This window comes from Pristiophorus japonicus, chromosome 16 (assembly GCF_044704955.1).
Source record: "Pristiophorus japonicus isolate sPriJap1 chromosome 16, sPriJap1.hap1, whole genome shotgun sequence".
Taxonomy (NCBI): Eukaryota; Metazoa; Chordata; class Chondrichthyes; family Pristiophoridae; genus Pristiophorus; species Pristiophorus japonicus.
Genome location: NC_091992.1, coordinates 114,839,879 through 114,856,284, shown reverse-complemented (window position 1 = coordinate 114,856,284; position 16,406 = coordinate 114,839,879). Strand labels below are relative to the sequence as shown.

The following is a 16,406-nucleotide window of genomic DNA, read 5'->3' as shown; positions in this document are numbered from 1 at the left end:
AGGAAAATTATGCCAGTACAATGAGTAAAAATCAAGATCAATATTGGCCCGGAACTTGCAGTCCTGATGGTGAACTGGCAGAGTTAATGTTATTTTGCCGTTGAAACTGACCGCAACTTCTGGATTTAGCATGTGTGCAGCCTAATGCGGAAATCCTGTAGTTACAGTCTGTCATTCAATGCTCCTCCACAGGCTGCGCTGTGAACCCGCCCTCCCCCATCGAGCCAGCAATCACTGAAGTCACTGATCTGACAAAAACTTCTCCTTTCCGAACAAATATTGCTATTAGAAACCTCAAAAATTTAGACCCATTCAAATGAGATGTAACTGGGATTTTAGCGGCGATCTGAGTAATAACTACTGATACAACTGTTCTGGCCCTGAAAAACTAACTTTATATTGGTGGAATGTCAAATTTCTCCATTAAGTTAAAAATGATTAGATTTTAAAGTTAATTTAAAGAAAAACTTTTTTTTTTAAAGTTTGTTCATGATATTTCAGCTTCAACCTTAACCCAATGTATGTGTCCCAATCTTTATTTCGCACTCTAAATTTTTTAAAAAGTGATTATTAGTGCTTTGTATTTCCTGGTTCCCTGTCTGAGAATTCTGCAATGTGATTGGCTGCTTGTTGACATAACAGCAGCTCGCACTATGGGATTCCCACTATACTACGTTGATTTCAACTGCACATCGGAATAGCAGAACTTTGCGCCACAGAGATGGCAAAGTTTTTGTGGGAGACTTAATTCAGGGCCAGTGGCAAATGAATTTGCGCCACCGCTGACCGCAAATTATGAGCCATTAATTTTTTTGGCTACTAATGATAAGATTTTTAAAGTATCAGGGTTATTATCTTGAATAAATCATTCCAAACCAGAAAACCACACAAGTGTGTTTTTATGAAAATTTGTATTAACTGCTTCCAGTATTCGCCCAATTACATGTTCCAGCTCTCTGTATCCACTAAGAAGTGGAGATGTTAGCAAATCGAGAATTGTACTGTAAAGGATCATGCATATATATGGGCTAGGGCAAAGTACAAAAAGAATGGCTGTTTACTCTCCCTAAGAAAACAGAACAGTAAAGTCAACAAGATCATGAGAGAATAATGATTTTTTTTTTTAAGTGCAAGCTGAATGCAGCAACTAAGGCCTTGATGACTGAGACAATCTGATAACACAGCAGGTTTGCCCAATGCTCAAATCAGCCTTTTTATCTTTCAAACATCAGGTCAAATTAAGCTCAGACTGATGGCACAAAAGCGTCTGCTATCTTTTAATGGTCACAAGTTCCAGTATTCCTAAAATAAATGAGTTTAGGGAGTCTCAGAGCATTTATTTGGTATAAAACAAAGATCAAATAATTCATTATAGATTTGGAATCAAATTTTGATGCTTCCACTCCATATAGCTTAAGTTGATCCAATGAGTAGCTGAGCCTTACAGACAGATACCAGGTCTGATCCCTCATCTTAATCACGGCAGCAGCAAGGATACCATAATTCGTCTCAGCAATCATTCAGTTAGGAAGAAGGCTATCACTCAGAGCTCCCTCTCCTGACACTTAATGAAATATGGGCAATACAGAGAAAAAAGCCACCCAGAAAAAAAGTGTCACATTCAATCTAACAGGTTCCTGAGGCATCATTTCCCTCAGTGCCATGGCCTTGAACTGGGTTAAATCATTAGTGAAGTGGGCAATTAATTACACTGTAAAGCTATTTTTATTATTCAAATTTAATTAAGGTCTCACATTTAATTTTTGTTTTGTGTACTTGCTAGTGTTCAGTCCTCACTGCAACTCTGGACAGAACAGTTACTGTCGTAGCATCCTGGATTGCCACATTTTAAAAGATTCTAGTCTCAATCTCTTAGTTGGGGAACAGGAGGGAAAATGACACCTGTAGAACTCTATCCCTAGGAGGGGAGAAAATTTAGTCCAAAATTTACTTCAAACCAGTTTTGTAGGACAGATAATTTTTTGCAGCCAATCCTGCAAGATACTGCACTACCAATACCAGTCGTGATCTGAGTAAGGAGATTACTTTCATGCACTGGGCAGCTTTGCAATTTTTTTTTTTGTATTAATTAATAACAATTAGAGGTGGTGATTACACTTGGGTGAAGGTTACTTTCATGAAATTGCAATTTTAGGTCTCATTTTCTTCTCTCCTCAATGACCTATTGACTCCCACTCTCCTGGCCTTCTGGATGAATTGTATAGCTTTTTCTGCATATCTCTCGGTCAGGCTGCTGAGATTAACTGGTTGCTCTACAATCTTTTTGTTTTCAAGGAGAGACAGTGCTACATCTGTAGTACACGGGTTGTGTTTACAGCTAGACAGAATGCACAGCAAAACATAAACTGGTTTGGTTTGGGTATCAGACAAAAATATGAACAATTCAGACAAGAGATTCTGGAAGACTTGAAATAAAAAAGTTACAAGGAAAAATAGTTTTTCAACATGCCGTACAAAGGTGGGTTACTCCCTTCTGGGGAAGGTGCGCTATGGAGCGTCCTCCTCCATTTCAGATGCCCCCAAAAGTACGTCACCATACTCCGCCTGCTCCACGAAGATATGCAGGCCGTGATCCTTACCAACGGATCCATCACAGACCCAATCCACGTCCGGACTGGGGTCAAGCAGGGCTGAGTCATCACCCCAACTCTCTTCTCAATCTTCCTCGCTGCCATGCTCCACCTCACAGATGACAAGCTCCCCGCTGGAGTGGAACTAAACTACAGAACCAGTGGGAAGCTGTTCAACCTTTGCTGTCTCCAGGCCAGGTCCAAGACCACTCCAACCTCTGTCGTCGAGCTACAGTACGCGGATGACGCCTGTGTCTGTGCACACACAGAGGCTGAATTTCAGGACATAGTCAACGTATTTACCGAGGCGTATGAATGCATGGGCCTTACGCTAAACGTCAGTAAGACAAAGGTCCTCCACTAGCCTGTCCTTTCCACACATCACTGCCCCCCAGGCATCAAGATCAACAGCGCAGTCCTGGGCAACATGGACCACTTCCCTTTTCTCGGGCGCCTCCTATCAACAAGAGCAGGCATCGACAACGAGATCCAAGACCGCCTACAGCGCAGCCTTCAGCTGCCTGAGGAGAAGAGTGTTTGAAGACCAGGCCCTCAAAACTGTCACCAAGCTCATGGTCTACAGGGCCGTAGTAATACCTGCCCTCCTGTATGGCTCAGAGACGTGGACCATGTACAGTAGACACCTTAAGTTGCTGGATAAATACCACCAACGATGTCTTCTCAAGATCCTACAAATCCACTGGAGGACAGACGCACCAACATTAGCGTTCTCGTCCAGGCTAACATCCCCAGCATTGAAGCACTGACCACACTTGATCAGCTCCGCTGGGCAGGCCACATAGTCCGCATGCCAGACACGAGGCTCCCAAAGCAAGCGCTCTACTCGGAAACGTGCCAAAGTTGGGCAGTGGAAACATTACAAGGACACCCTCAAAGCCGCCCTGATAAAGTGCGACATCCCCACTGACACCTGGGAGTCCCTGGCCAAAGACCGCCTTAAGTGGAGGAAATGCAAGCGGGAGGGCGCCGAGCTCCTCGAGTTTCGTTGCCGAGAGCATGCAGAAATCAAGCGCAGGCAGCGGAGGGCGCGTGCGGCAAACCAGGCTACCTGCCTACCCTTCCCTTTAACCACTGTCTGTCCCACCTGTGACAGAGACTGTGGTGCTCATATTGGACTGTACATCCACTTAAGAACTCATGCTAAGAGTGGAAGCAAGTTTTCCTCGATTCCGAGGGACTGTCTATGATGATGATGATGACGACGACGACGACTCCTCCCTTCACTGACAAATACAAGGTGTATATATAGATTGGAATACTTAGGATCATATCTCAAAACTTGCTGCCTCACTCGTAGTAGGCATTCAGTTGCCACCTGACTATTTCTGCACAGCAACTAGCACTCTCTTTGGTTGACCATCAGCAGGCCGGGGCCATTACAGGGAGCAGCATGCGACGGCATGCCACTTCAGGAAGCAGCGTGTGCTGCTGCAGGAGAGTGACGGCTGCGATCGCTGATTGCAGGCACAGCAGGAGGGGCGAAGGAGCAGCAAGAGTTTGTACAGGGAAATGATCAGGGCCCAGGAGAGGTGTGAGTTTGGGGCTCAGAAGAGGCGAAGGCCCTGGGGCAGCACAGGCCAGCCCACACTGCGATAGGTCTATGCAGCAGAGATGGTCTCCAGTCGTCTTGGGTAATCCTAGCCACTGGACCAAGACCTAGCTCTATCAAGCCTGTGTGGTGACTGATGTGCAATGGCCACCACACGCTGAAAAAATCCACGCACAGGCATCTTCCACCCTTCAATATGCAGTTCGGAATCTGGAATATTAGGTCCTTCATTGAAACATCTGTGAACTCATCCCTTTTTGGCGTGGAAGCAAGTCACCCTCGTTTCGAGGGACTGCCTATGATGATGATAGGTTGGTTGATGTATGTTGGGGACAGATTGACAATAATGACCACATGAATTCAATGTTTCAATTTAACTTTTGTGGCTCTGGTAAGGCCCCACACCTCCCCCCCTCATCTCCATTCTGAACATTTAAAAGTTATACTCATTTCTCACGAAATTGGCTGGAATTGCTAGCAGAGTGCCACTTTAGCGTTGCATTTTCTTTGTAATCAATTACTTTATTTATATATTAAAACTAATCTAGCTCATGGTCGACACATTACTTCATGTCTCACGATTTTATAATGTAAAATTCATGTCAACATGGGAAAATTACACTGCAATATAATGGAATACTCCCATCTAAGAATAACATTTCATCAGCGTGGTTTGTTGATGACATTAATTATACAAAATTTCTAATGACCAATATAAGGTTAAAAACAAACTAGAAAATACATATTTCCCCAAAACAGGATTACATTTTTCTACTGAATTGATTTTATGTATCTTTAGTGCCTTTATTTAAAGTTTTGAATTGAAGGCCTCATCTTTTCCCAATTGATATTTTTTTGCCAGAACAGCACTGATAGCTAAAAAGTGATCCTTCAGTTGAGAATGAACAATGTAAACCATTTCCCAGGATGCATCAGTAGCATCTAAACTAGCTAAATTATGGAATGCTTGTTTTTCAAAATAATTTGAAGGAAAATTTCAAAAGCTTTAAACTCAGGGTAACAGAAATGTGTTGATTACATAACCACTATAGCTTTGGTTGGTGTTTTAATTACATTATGTAAACTCCAGAGTGTATTAACCAAGAGACATACACAGTGCCTTCCTTCATCCTAATTTGAGTTTTTTTTTAAATTAATTGAATTTTGAAAGAAAAAGAAAACATTTAATTATCACCTGTATTTTATTGATAGAAAATGTAAACTTTGTAATTAGTAATACTTGAGATAATATACTACAGTCTGTAAGTTTTTAGAACACAGCTGACTTATACAGTCTTTCATAAGCATACATAAATGTATATAAAGCAAAAATGTTCACAAAGTTCATCATTTATGCATAAATAAAGAAATGTCTTATTCCTTTGCAGACAGCAGAATACTTGATGAGCAGCACATCCAGCATCTGAGATATAAGGTCACACTGCACTGATAGTCAGATTAATTTTCTTGCAGGCTTCATCGCACAGATATTGCCAAGAAAACCAAGGTTCTCCTTTTTAGATTATTTTTTTATTGGGCACTCGCCTTCTTGCTTCAGCCATATTGTGTCCTCATTAGTCAATAAACCCCAGGCAGAAGCATGAATTGCACAACAAGCAATAAAATGAGGAATCAGAGATGCTAGATATTTTATTTTAGGTTAACCATCATTCAAAACAACATTTAAGCTTGTGTTTCTAAAAGTGTCAATATGGCATCTGATGTCATCAAATTTCTGTATCTTACACAAAAAAGCAAAGTTTTTCAGCTATGCAGACCATATCACAAAATATTCCCTGATGCTCATGTGCAGCAATTTATCTGGTGGTTTCTGAAAGCAGAGAAGCAAAAAGGGAAGCATTCCAGAATACCAACTGGAAAGTTATACATTTCCTATAGCCTAATCTATGTTTCAATAACGCTGAACCGCCAAGCGATGGTTAATTGCCTATCTAAATTGCAGAGCAGGCAGAATTGCACACAACAACACTGTCTAAAAGAGAGATCTACAGATAGGTCAACTGTGTGTTAACTACATTACCTTTCCATAACAGAATCTCTAGGGCATGGTGGGCATGGAGGAATATTGTACCCAGGATCATCTGTGCAACCCATGTCATTACTGTAAGGGATTCCGAAATAGTAATCAAAGCCTGTAACATATCAAAACAGAGTAGTTACCAAAATTAATGTTACCTTATAATTCTTCAAAAATGTTGCTGTCTAGACCTCTCTTACATTTGTTTTGATAGTTTTGTATAGACTGTATATTGATCAAATGTATCCTTGGATTGCTATATTTGGTTTAGTTAATTTTTTAAGAACAGTTTTTTAAAATCACCAAATTGCATATTATGGGGCCAAAATTGCCTTCAAGTGTTAGGTCTGCCCCAATGCATTCAGAGAAATGCAAGTATTTTGTTTCCAGTTGGAGCGGTGTTGGTGTCGGGAGAGGGGCGGAAGTGCTGTTGGGTCGGAGTAGCCGCCTCTAGCAGGGCAGAAATGGGGGTGGGTCGGAGTAGCCGACGCTCCAAGTCATCAGCGCCGCGCTGATATCATCGCGCTGATGCGTCACAACGTCCCTCCCCTTCAGTTAAAGGGGAGGACAGCTGTGAAATCTGAAGCCACTTTAGTGGCAAATACTGAGCCACCAGGGTGGGTTTCGGCCGGGCCTGCAACCTGGCATCCATGAAGGGGTGCCAGGCTGCCTGTTGGTGGCCCGGCCAAACCTGAGGCATAATTGTTGGCCCGACCTGGCAGTCGGCCGACGAAAAAAAAAAATGGAGTCGCCGGCAGCGCGACCTCCCCTTTAAGGGCAACCACGCTGGCCAGCCGCAAAAAGGGCGGTGACAGAAAAAGCTGTCAGTGGCACCGACCGGCGGCAGCGGCGCTCCCACAGGACAATTTCCGATAGGGGGGGTCTCTGTGGCGCGCCATGACACGGCGGGGCGGGCCCGCTTTCAGGCAGCCATGGGCCTTATAGAAAAAGGCCCAATTTTGTCCCCTATAAGTTTATTTTCTCAGAAATTAGCAGATGCAAACCAGCAGTGGTAAGGTCAACAGTAGAAAACTTAATAAACACAAGGTCAAAAAGACTATGGTTTACCAGAGCTGTCAATACTGGACTAAGCCAAGGTGCAAGGGTTTTAGTCACAAGTCAGCTCCATACTGCAGCATGGCCTCACATCAAAATCATAATCATAGATGCACAGCCCATGACTTAATCTGTTATCAGGTTATTAATAACACAACTACTCCAAGTCACTGATTTTCTGCAGTTATTGTTAGTGACTGAGCCACATCTTCTGATTACTATGAAACAAAGTTATTTCAGTCAATTCACCGAGGGGGCTTGGCCCTACCCAAAAAATTAATTGTATGGTTAAAACAAACTTTGGACTCCTGGAACACCAGCCACAATTTGACGCCTATAAAGAATTGACTACCTAATCAATTATTTTGGAACATTAAAAATCACACTGCTAGTGGGAGGCTAATAAGCAGCACTCCTTGCATGTGTTTCAATAGCATGCAGGGAACCCTTCCATCACCAACTTCGTAATGACGTGAGTGGGCAGTGAAAACATGACGACCACTTGCAGCACTTTGACAATAAAGCCTCTTTCGGTACAGCATAAACATTACATCAATATATTTGTTTTCTCCCCATTCTCGTCTCTTTTATTTCAGTTTTCTCTTTCTTCACAGCCTATTTGACTGATTTTTGGGGGCCAATCTAATTTCTTCTTACTTTTTCCTACTCTCTAGACAAAGTAAGAGAATGATATTGAGGTGGGCCTATTCTAGCACCTAGATCTTTGTTTAAAAAAAACTAGAGGCCAGAAATTCCAGGGTCACTCCGAAGCTTGGCGGAGTGGAACTGTGAGAGTGAGAACTTATAAAGGCAAAGAGAAAGTGACAGTATTTATTTTAATTTCCCTGAAGGGAAACATGCATTAATCTTAAGGAAACCGATCCAAGAGGCAATGAGATAATCAGTTGTCTTCAATTATTAAAATATGAATGGTGGTATAGCATTTAAATGTTAAAATAACAACTTACATTTATATAGATAAAATGTCCCAAAGCATTTTACAGAGGCATGATGAAAAAATTGGTGCCAAGCCGAAGAGGAAATGAAGGGTGATGAAAGGGGAAATTTTAATGTAATCTGCCCAGCAGGAAACAGACAAGATTGGATCTGGTGCCAGTTTTACATTCCACCCAATTTTACTTTCCATCGAAAATAAAATCGTGTGGTTTAAAACGGATGCCCAAATGATTTTGTCAATTTTCCGTCAGGCGGGTTGGTTAAAATCATCGCAAAAAATTTGATCAAAGAGATGGGTTTAAGGAACATTTTAATGAAAAAAGGTAGGTGGAGGGGTTGTTGCAGAATAACATTTCAGTATGACTTTTCACCTTTCCAATCTTTTCCCATCTGTGGACCACATCACAGGCTCAGCACCACCACCATTACATGGTGGTCATTTCAAATGATCAATAGGCAGGACACAGGGAAATCTCAAGGGCACCATGTCTTCATAGAAACATAGAAAATAGGTGCAGGAGTAGGCCATTCGGCCCTTCGAGTCTGCACCAACATTCAATGAGTTCATGGCTGAACATGCAACCTCAGTACACCATTCCTGCTTTCTCACCATACCCCTTGATCCCCCTAGTAGTAAGGACTACATCTAACTCCTTTTTGAATATATTTAGTGAATTGGCCTCAACAACTTTCTATGGTAGAGAATTCCACAGGTTCACCACTCTCTGGGTAAAGAAGTTTCTCCTCATCTCGGTCCTAAATGGCTTACCCCTTATCCTTAGACTGTGACCCCTGGTTCTGGACTTCCCCAACATTGGGAACATTCTTCCTGCATCTAACCTGTCTAAACCCGTCAGAATTTTAAACGTTTCTATGAGATCCCCTCTCATTCTTCTGAACTCCAGTGAATACAAGCCCAGTTGACCCAGTCTTTCTTGATATGTCAGTCCCGCCATCCCGGGAATCAGTCTGGTGAACCTTCGCTGCACTCAATAAATAGAATATCCTTCCTCAAGTTAGGAGACCAAAACTGTACACAATACTCCAGGTGTGGCTTCACCAAGGCCCTGTACAACTGTAGCAACACCTCCCTGCCCCTGTACTCAAATCCCCTTGCTATGAAGGCCAACATGTCATTTGCTTTCTTAACCGCCTGCTGTACCTGCATGCCAACCTTCAATGACTGATGTACCATGACCCCTAAGGTCTCGTTGCACCTCCCCTTTTCTTAATCTGTCACCATTCCTGCTTCATTTAAATGCAGTGTGGTGAGCTTCCGGCAGACAGATCATGGTCATAATGGAATCGTGGCAGGCAAACTGTGGCAAACAGATTTTAAGAGCAGTTTCAGCAGAGTGCCTCACTGTCCCAATTATTCTTTGCCAAACTGTCTCTACAACACCCAAAAATGGGAAGTTTCTTAAGTAAAATCCAGGATTCATTTCTGTATTTTATCCCTCTTCTTTATCAACTTTAGGGAAGCAATAGGGCCTTGGTGAGACCAAATCTGCAGTACTTGGTCTCCTTATCTAAAAAAGGATATACTTGCCTTAGAGTGAGTGCAACGAAGGTTTACCAGACTGATTCCTGGGATGGAGGGATTGTCCTGTGAGGAGAGACTGAGTAAAGTAGGCCTATATTCTCCAGAGTTTAGAAGAATGAGAGGTGATCTCATTGAAACATATAACATGTTTAAGGGGCTTGACAGGCTAATGCTAGAAGGATGTTTCCCCTGACTGGGGAGTCTACAACTCGGGATCACAGTGTCAGAATAAGGGGATGGGCCATTTAAAACTGAGATGAGGAGAAATTTCTTCACTCAAAGGGTTGTGAATCTTTGGAATTCTCTACCCCAGAGGGCTGAGGATGCTCAGTCGTTGAGTATATTCAAGACAGAAATCGATAGATTTTTGGATATTAAGGGAACCAAGGTATTATGGGGATAGTGCGGGAAGGTGGAGTTGAGGTAGATCAGCCACGATCTTATTGAATTGTGGCGCTGGTTCAAAGGGCTGAACAGCCTACTCCTGCTCCTAGTTCTTATGTTCTTAATTGTTAATACTAGGGTTGAGATATTTTGCCATTTTTTTTTTTTAAAAAAGGACAGGTTTTATTCGGCAGCAGGCTTGATGAACTGGGTGTGGCAATAATTGCCAGCTTTGCCAGTAATGCTCACAATTAGAAAATGAACTTTTAAAAACATTTCTGGGCTTGTTGCCAGAACTTACTGGCTGGTTGCCCACTTATGCATAATATCAATTAAATTAGAAGATTCTAATTTATTTTCCTGTGTGGCTGCCTCATTAGTCACCATGGCTCCCCATAACACAGGAAAGTTAAATGTGATGATTTAACAGCAAACGTGATTTAAATTTTCCATGCTCTGCGGAGCCGTTCTATTCATCACCACCACATCCCAGGAAACTTAAATCTGGTCATTTTAATGCATGCACTGCCAGTAATAATTTCCTCAGACTGAATGTGTTGCTGGCCTCAGTTCTGCGTCCGCTATCTTGTATGCAAGTTGGCACTTCAACATATTTCACTAGTGGCTATAGCTAATAAGCACAATGTTGCCTTAGGTTTTCTTATTGCTTATCCTACATCCTCTTTGTTAAAAATTAGGAAAAGTCAAGTTTCTGCATTGTGCTATGTACAATAGCTGTTGACAGCTTGTGTTTGAAATGTAACCCATTGTAAATTAATATATTTTTCAAACAAAAATTCATGAAGCATGTTCTGCAAAACTGCAATGCTAACTATCACAAATTACATAAGTTACATAAATCATGAATGTAGAACAATAATTTCATTTATTAATTATTTTCTTTAAATTTATCCAAACTTATACAGCATAGAAATTGTCAGTCTTCAAAAACTCAGCTTTGTATTTAATTTCTGACCGTAAGTTCTTTCTTACCACGAAAATTAGGGTGGTAATGTCCATGATGTCCAAGATGCCATTTACCTGTAAGAAGTAAGTGTATTTGAAGGATTTTTAAAAACAAATTACAAATCAAGTATTTTAAACTTTTACTGAAAAACATTTTAGTTTCCAAAATACATATTTTTTTAATTACCATGGGCAAAAAATGATTTTCTACCTATTTTTAGTGATTATTTCCAAATAGAATTAGACATATACACAAAAGCATTAGTTAACACAAGGTGCAGTGGAACTTTTTTTAAATGGTGAAATCTTGTTTTCCATGATAACATTTCCCAACAACGGGTAAGACTAATTAAGCATTACTGCAATTTTAATGATAAAACTGAAGCTTGCTGTTGTGTTGCAACAATGTAATTTAGCTTAAAATTGTGAAATTCTTGATACTGATCCCGAGTGACTCAAAGGCTCTTTTGAATTACAAGCCTGATCTAAAAATTGATTGTAATATACGGATTACTTTAGCTGAGCTGGAATTAATTGATTTAAGTTTTAGTTGAAGGATTCATTCATTGTGCAAAAGAATATTAGCACCAAAATTAAATAATAACAAAGAAGTTATCAGTATCCATTCATAATGCACAGCACGTTAGTGTGGTTCAGTTGGTAGCGCTCTCGCCTTTGAGTCAGAAGATTGTGGGTTCAAGTTCCACTCCAGAGACTTGAGCACAAAAATCTAGGCTGACACTGCAGTACTGAGGGAGTGCTTCACTGTCTGAGGTGCTGTCTTTCAGACGGGCATTAAACTGAAGCTCCATCTTCTCTCAGGTGGTAAAAGATCCCATGGCACTATTTCAGAGAAGAGCAGGGGAGTTATCCCCAGTATCTTGGCCAATTTTTATCCCTCAATCAACATCACTAAAAAATAAAAATGAAAACAGAAAATGCTGGAAATACTCATCAGGTCAGGCAGCATCTGTGAAGTGAGAAAGAGAGTTAACGTTTCAGGTTGATGACTTTTCATCATTTTGTATCTCTAAAAAACAGATTATCTGGTCTGCTATTGTAGAAGCTTCTTGTGTGCAAAGTGGCAGCTATATTTCCTACATTACAACAATGACTACACTTCAAAAGTACACCAACGATATAGGTAAAAAAACGGGATGAGGTCCTACAAGCTGAATTTAGGGAGCTAGGAGTTAACTTAAAAGTAGGCCCTCAAAAGGCAGTAATCTCAGGATTGCTACTAGTGCCACGTGCTAGTCAGAGTAGGAATTGCAGGATAGCTCAGATGAATACGTGGCTTGAGGAATAGTGCAAGGGGGAGGGATTCAAATTCCTGGGACATTGGAACCAGTTCTGGGGGAGGTGGGACCAGTACAAACAGGACGGTCTGCACCTGGGCAGGACCGGAATCGACGTCCTAGGCGGATTGTTTAAACTAAAACGGCAGGGGGTGGGAATCTATGCAGGGAGAGAGAGGGAAGTAAAAAGGGGGCAAAGCAAAAGGTAGGAAGGAGAAAAGCAAGAGTGGAGGGCAGAGAAATCAAGGGCAAAAATCAAAAAGGACCACATTACAACATAATTCAAAACAGTGTTAAAAAAACACTGAAGGCTCAGACTCTCAATGTGAGGAGCATTTGTAATAAGGTGGATGAATTGACTGCGCAGATAGTTGTTAACGGGTATGATGTAATTGGGATTACAAAAACATGGCTCCAGAGTAACCAAGGCTGGGAACTCAACATCCAGGGGTATTCAATATTCAAGAAGGACAGACAGGAAGGAAAAGGAGGTGGGGTAGCGCTACTGGTTAAAGAGATTAACGCAATAGCAAGGAAGGACATTACCGTGGATGATGTGGAATTTATATGGGTAGAGCTGCGAAACACCAAAGGGCAGAAAACGTTAGTGGGAGTTGTGTACAGACCACCAAACAGTAGTAGGGAGGTTGGGGATGGCATCAAACAGGAAATTAGGGATGTGTGCAATAAGCAGTTATCATGGGTGACTTTAATCTACATATTGATTGGGCTAACCAAACTGGTCGCAATACTGTGGAGGAGGATTTCCTGGAGTGTATAAGGGATGGTTTTCTAGACCAATACGTCGAGGAACAAACTAGAGAGCAGGCCATCCAAGACTGGGTCTTGTGTATCGAGAGAGGATTAATGAACAATCTGGTCATGCGGGGCCCCTTGGGGAAGAGTGACCATAATATGGTAGAATTCTTCATTAAGATGGAGAGTGACACAATTAATTCAAAGACTAGGGTCCTGAACTTAAAGAAAGGAAATTCCGACGGTATGAGACATGAATTGGCTAGGATAGACTGGAGAATGATACTTAAAGGGTTGATGGTGGGTAGGCAATGGCAGACATTTAAATATCACATGGATGAACTACAACAATTGTATATCCCTGTCTGGCGTAAGAATAAAAAAGGGAAGGTGGTTCAACCGTGGCTAACAAGGGAAATTAGGGAAAGTGTTAAATCCAAGAGGCATATAAATTGGCCAGAAAAAGCAGCAAACCTGAGGACTGGGAGAAATTTAGAATTCAGCAGAGGAGGGGGAAAATAGAGTATAAGAGTAATGTTACAGGGAACATAAAAACTGACTGCAAAAGCTTCTATAGATACGTGAAGAGAAAAAGATTAGTGAAGATAAATGTAGGTCCCTTGCAGTCAGAATCAGGTGACTTCATAATGGGAACAAGGAAATGGCAGACAAACCTCCCGAAAATACTAGGGGACCGAGGGTCTAGTGAGAAGGGGGAACGGAGGGAAATCCTCATCAGTCAGGAAATGGCGTTAGGGAAATTGAAGGGGACTGAAGGCCGATAAATCCACAGGGCCCGATAGTCTGCATCCCAGAGTACTTAAGGAAGTGGCCCTAGAAATAGTAGATGCATTGGTGGTCATTTTCCAACATTCCATGGACTCTGGATCAGTTCCTATGGATTGGAGGGTAGCTAATGTAACCCCACTTTTTAAAAAAAGGAGAGAGAAAACAGGGAATTATAGACCAGTTAGCCTGACATCGGTGGTGGGGAAAATGTTGGAATCAATTATTAAAGATGTAATAACAGCGCATCTGGAAATCAGTGACAGGATCGGTCCAAGTCAGCATGGATTTATGAAAGGGAAATCATGCTTGACAAATCTTCTGGAGTTTTTTGAGGATGTAACTAGTAGAGTTCATAAGGGAGAACCAGTGGATGTGGTGTATTTGGACTTTCAAAAGGCTTTTGACAAGGTCCCACACAAGAGATTAATGTGCAAAATTATAGCACATGGTATTGGGGGTAATGTATTGACGTGGATAGAGAACTGGTTGGCAGACAGGAAGTAAAGAGTAGGAATAAACAGGTCCTTTTCAGAATGGCAGAAGGTTTACTGAGCAGTTAAAGAGCTGCATTTTGAGACCCTGATGACTGTTAGCCAAAAAGTTTGACACTGTACAAGAGTGCTTAAATTCAATTCAAACGTTTATGTAAGAATCTCAAAAAAAACAACAATTTTAAAACTGATAACTATAAAACAACTTTAACAAACTTTTACAAATCAAACTTAAATTATTCAATGAACAAGTACAACAAAAAGATCCTTTACTGTCCTCAGCCACGATCTCGGCCACGTCCTCGACCGCGTGCTACATCACCCTTGGGACTATTCCCCCTTTTCTTACTCCCGCCCGTCCCTTTCCCGGTGCCCCTGAGCCTGAAGCTCCCTGTGCTGGTACCAAGCCGTCGTGCAGCACCGCACCCAGAGTGCTGTTGCTGTCGTTGGGAGTCAGACATTGCAGGCGCAATAAATGGGGCCTCAGGAAAAGCTCGTGATGTGGAAGGCACAGCTACAGGGCTGGAAGATGGTGTCACCTCCCCACCCTCAGGTGCTGTCGACCTGATTACTATGGCACAAGGGGTGGTTCCATGCCATGTCCCGATCCCATTGATTGTCACATGGCTTCGACGGTGCGTTCCATCGCGGTGATCATAAGCAACATATCCTCCGACTGCCGCTCTGATAGAGCCGCGATGTTTACGGCTATCGTAGTCATGGCCTTGAGCAGCTCTCGACCTATGTCGATGCTGGCTTATGATAGACACCATGTCCTGTTACACGCCTACAGCAACCGACCTTTCCTGCACCAACCTCCGTCGCTGCGGCAAAGGCACTGCAACACTGGGGGTGCCTTGCTGCGCACGGCTTGGTCCCGCCGAATCAGAGGAGCCACGGAGGAATCCCCTAAATACAGACTCCGCGGTAGATGATGTTCCAGCTGGCCCACATGGAGCTGGTGTATCCTCCTCCGTGTCCACCCCCGCCTCCACTGGCTGCACGATCAGTGGCTCTTCGTCTTCCTGTTCCTCTTCGTCTTCCTCATCTCTGCAAGTGGTGAAGTCGGGAGAGGGCTGGGTGACACCAGAGGTGGAGGCAGTGGGTCTGTCGTCTGTGTCGGTGTGGTCTGAATCATCCAAGTCTGGAAGTACAAAACAACATTTTTAAAAAGCTTGGCACCAGGGAAGGGGTCAGGGTTACATGAGTACATAGTATAGTGACTTATCGCAGTACTGCATTACATATCGCAGACAGACAATACATATATGCATTGGGTTACATGCCCTCAACATTGCAGTACATCACATGAAGCCAACATAACAGTGCAATAAACTTACATTATATCAGACCAACATTACATGAGAGGACTGCAACACAGACTGGATTGTATTCAATTGACCATTCTGTGTGAGTGGGTCAGCTCCAAAACCGATGGTGCTATCCCCAACCAGGGACAGGGCACGGATCTTGATATCCATCAGAGACTCCTGGGTTGTGGGTCCTCCCCTGATCGGCTGCTATTGCAGATGTCTTCTTCTGCAGAAAGCAAAGTAAATCAAAGTAAAAATCTTCAATCTATTTAACATCGCAGACACACAGGGTCACACACACACACAAAAACCACTGCATTGATCCTCTTGCCATTGCCTGAAAGCATGAATACATTGCCGTAACCTTAAGATAAATATCATCCATGTGACATGGAACCTACATTTACATGGTACATGGCACATGGGGGGAGGGGGGGGGGTGCATAAATAAAATCATTACTTACTCTTGCTATCCTCACCAGGTCATTCCACCTCTTACAGCACCTTTCCCCGGTGCGTACCATGGTACTTGTGGAGGACACAGCCTCCCCGATTTCGTCCCATATCCTGCTGTATTCCTTTGGAGGGGGGGGGGGGCTTTCCACGACCATCCTTCATTCGCTCAGATTACCTCTCTGTTATATGCTCGAGAAG

At 42.5% G+C, this 16,406-nt stretch overlaps 1 protein-coding gene across 12 annotated transcripts in view; it reads right to left on the bottom strand.

The window, feature by feature from the left end:
* Nucleotides 1-16,406, bottom strand: part of LOC139226742 (arylsulfatase G-like) — a 244,584-nt gene that overhangs the window by 65,594 nt on the left and 162,584 nt on the right. For all 12 annotated transcript variants that reach the window (XM_070857718.1, XM_070857717.1, XM_070857720.1 and 9 more), the window contains 2 exons: nt 11,133-11,180; nt 6,203-6,314 (listed from right to left, as the gene is read on the bottom strand). In XM_070857718.1, the coding sequence (XP_070713819.1) occupies nt 6,203-6,314; nt 11,133-11,180 (160 nt within the window). The remainder of the gene's footprint in view (nt 1-6,202; nt 6,315-11,132; nt 11,181-16,406) is intronic.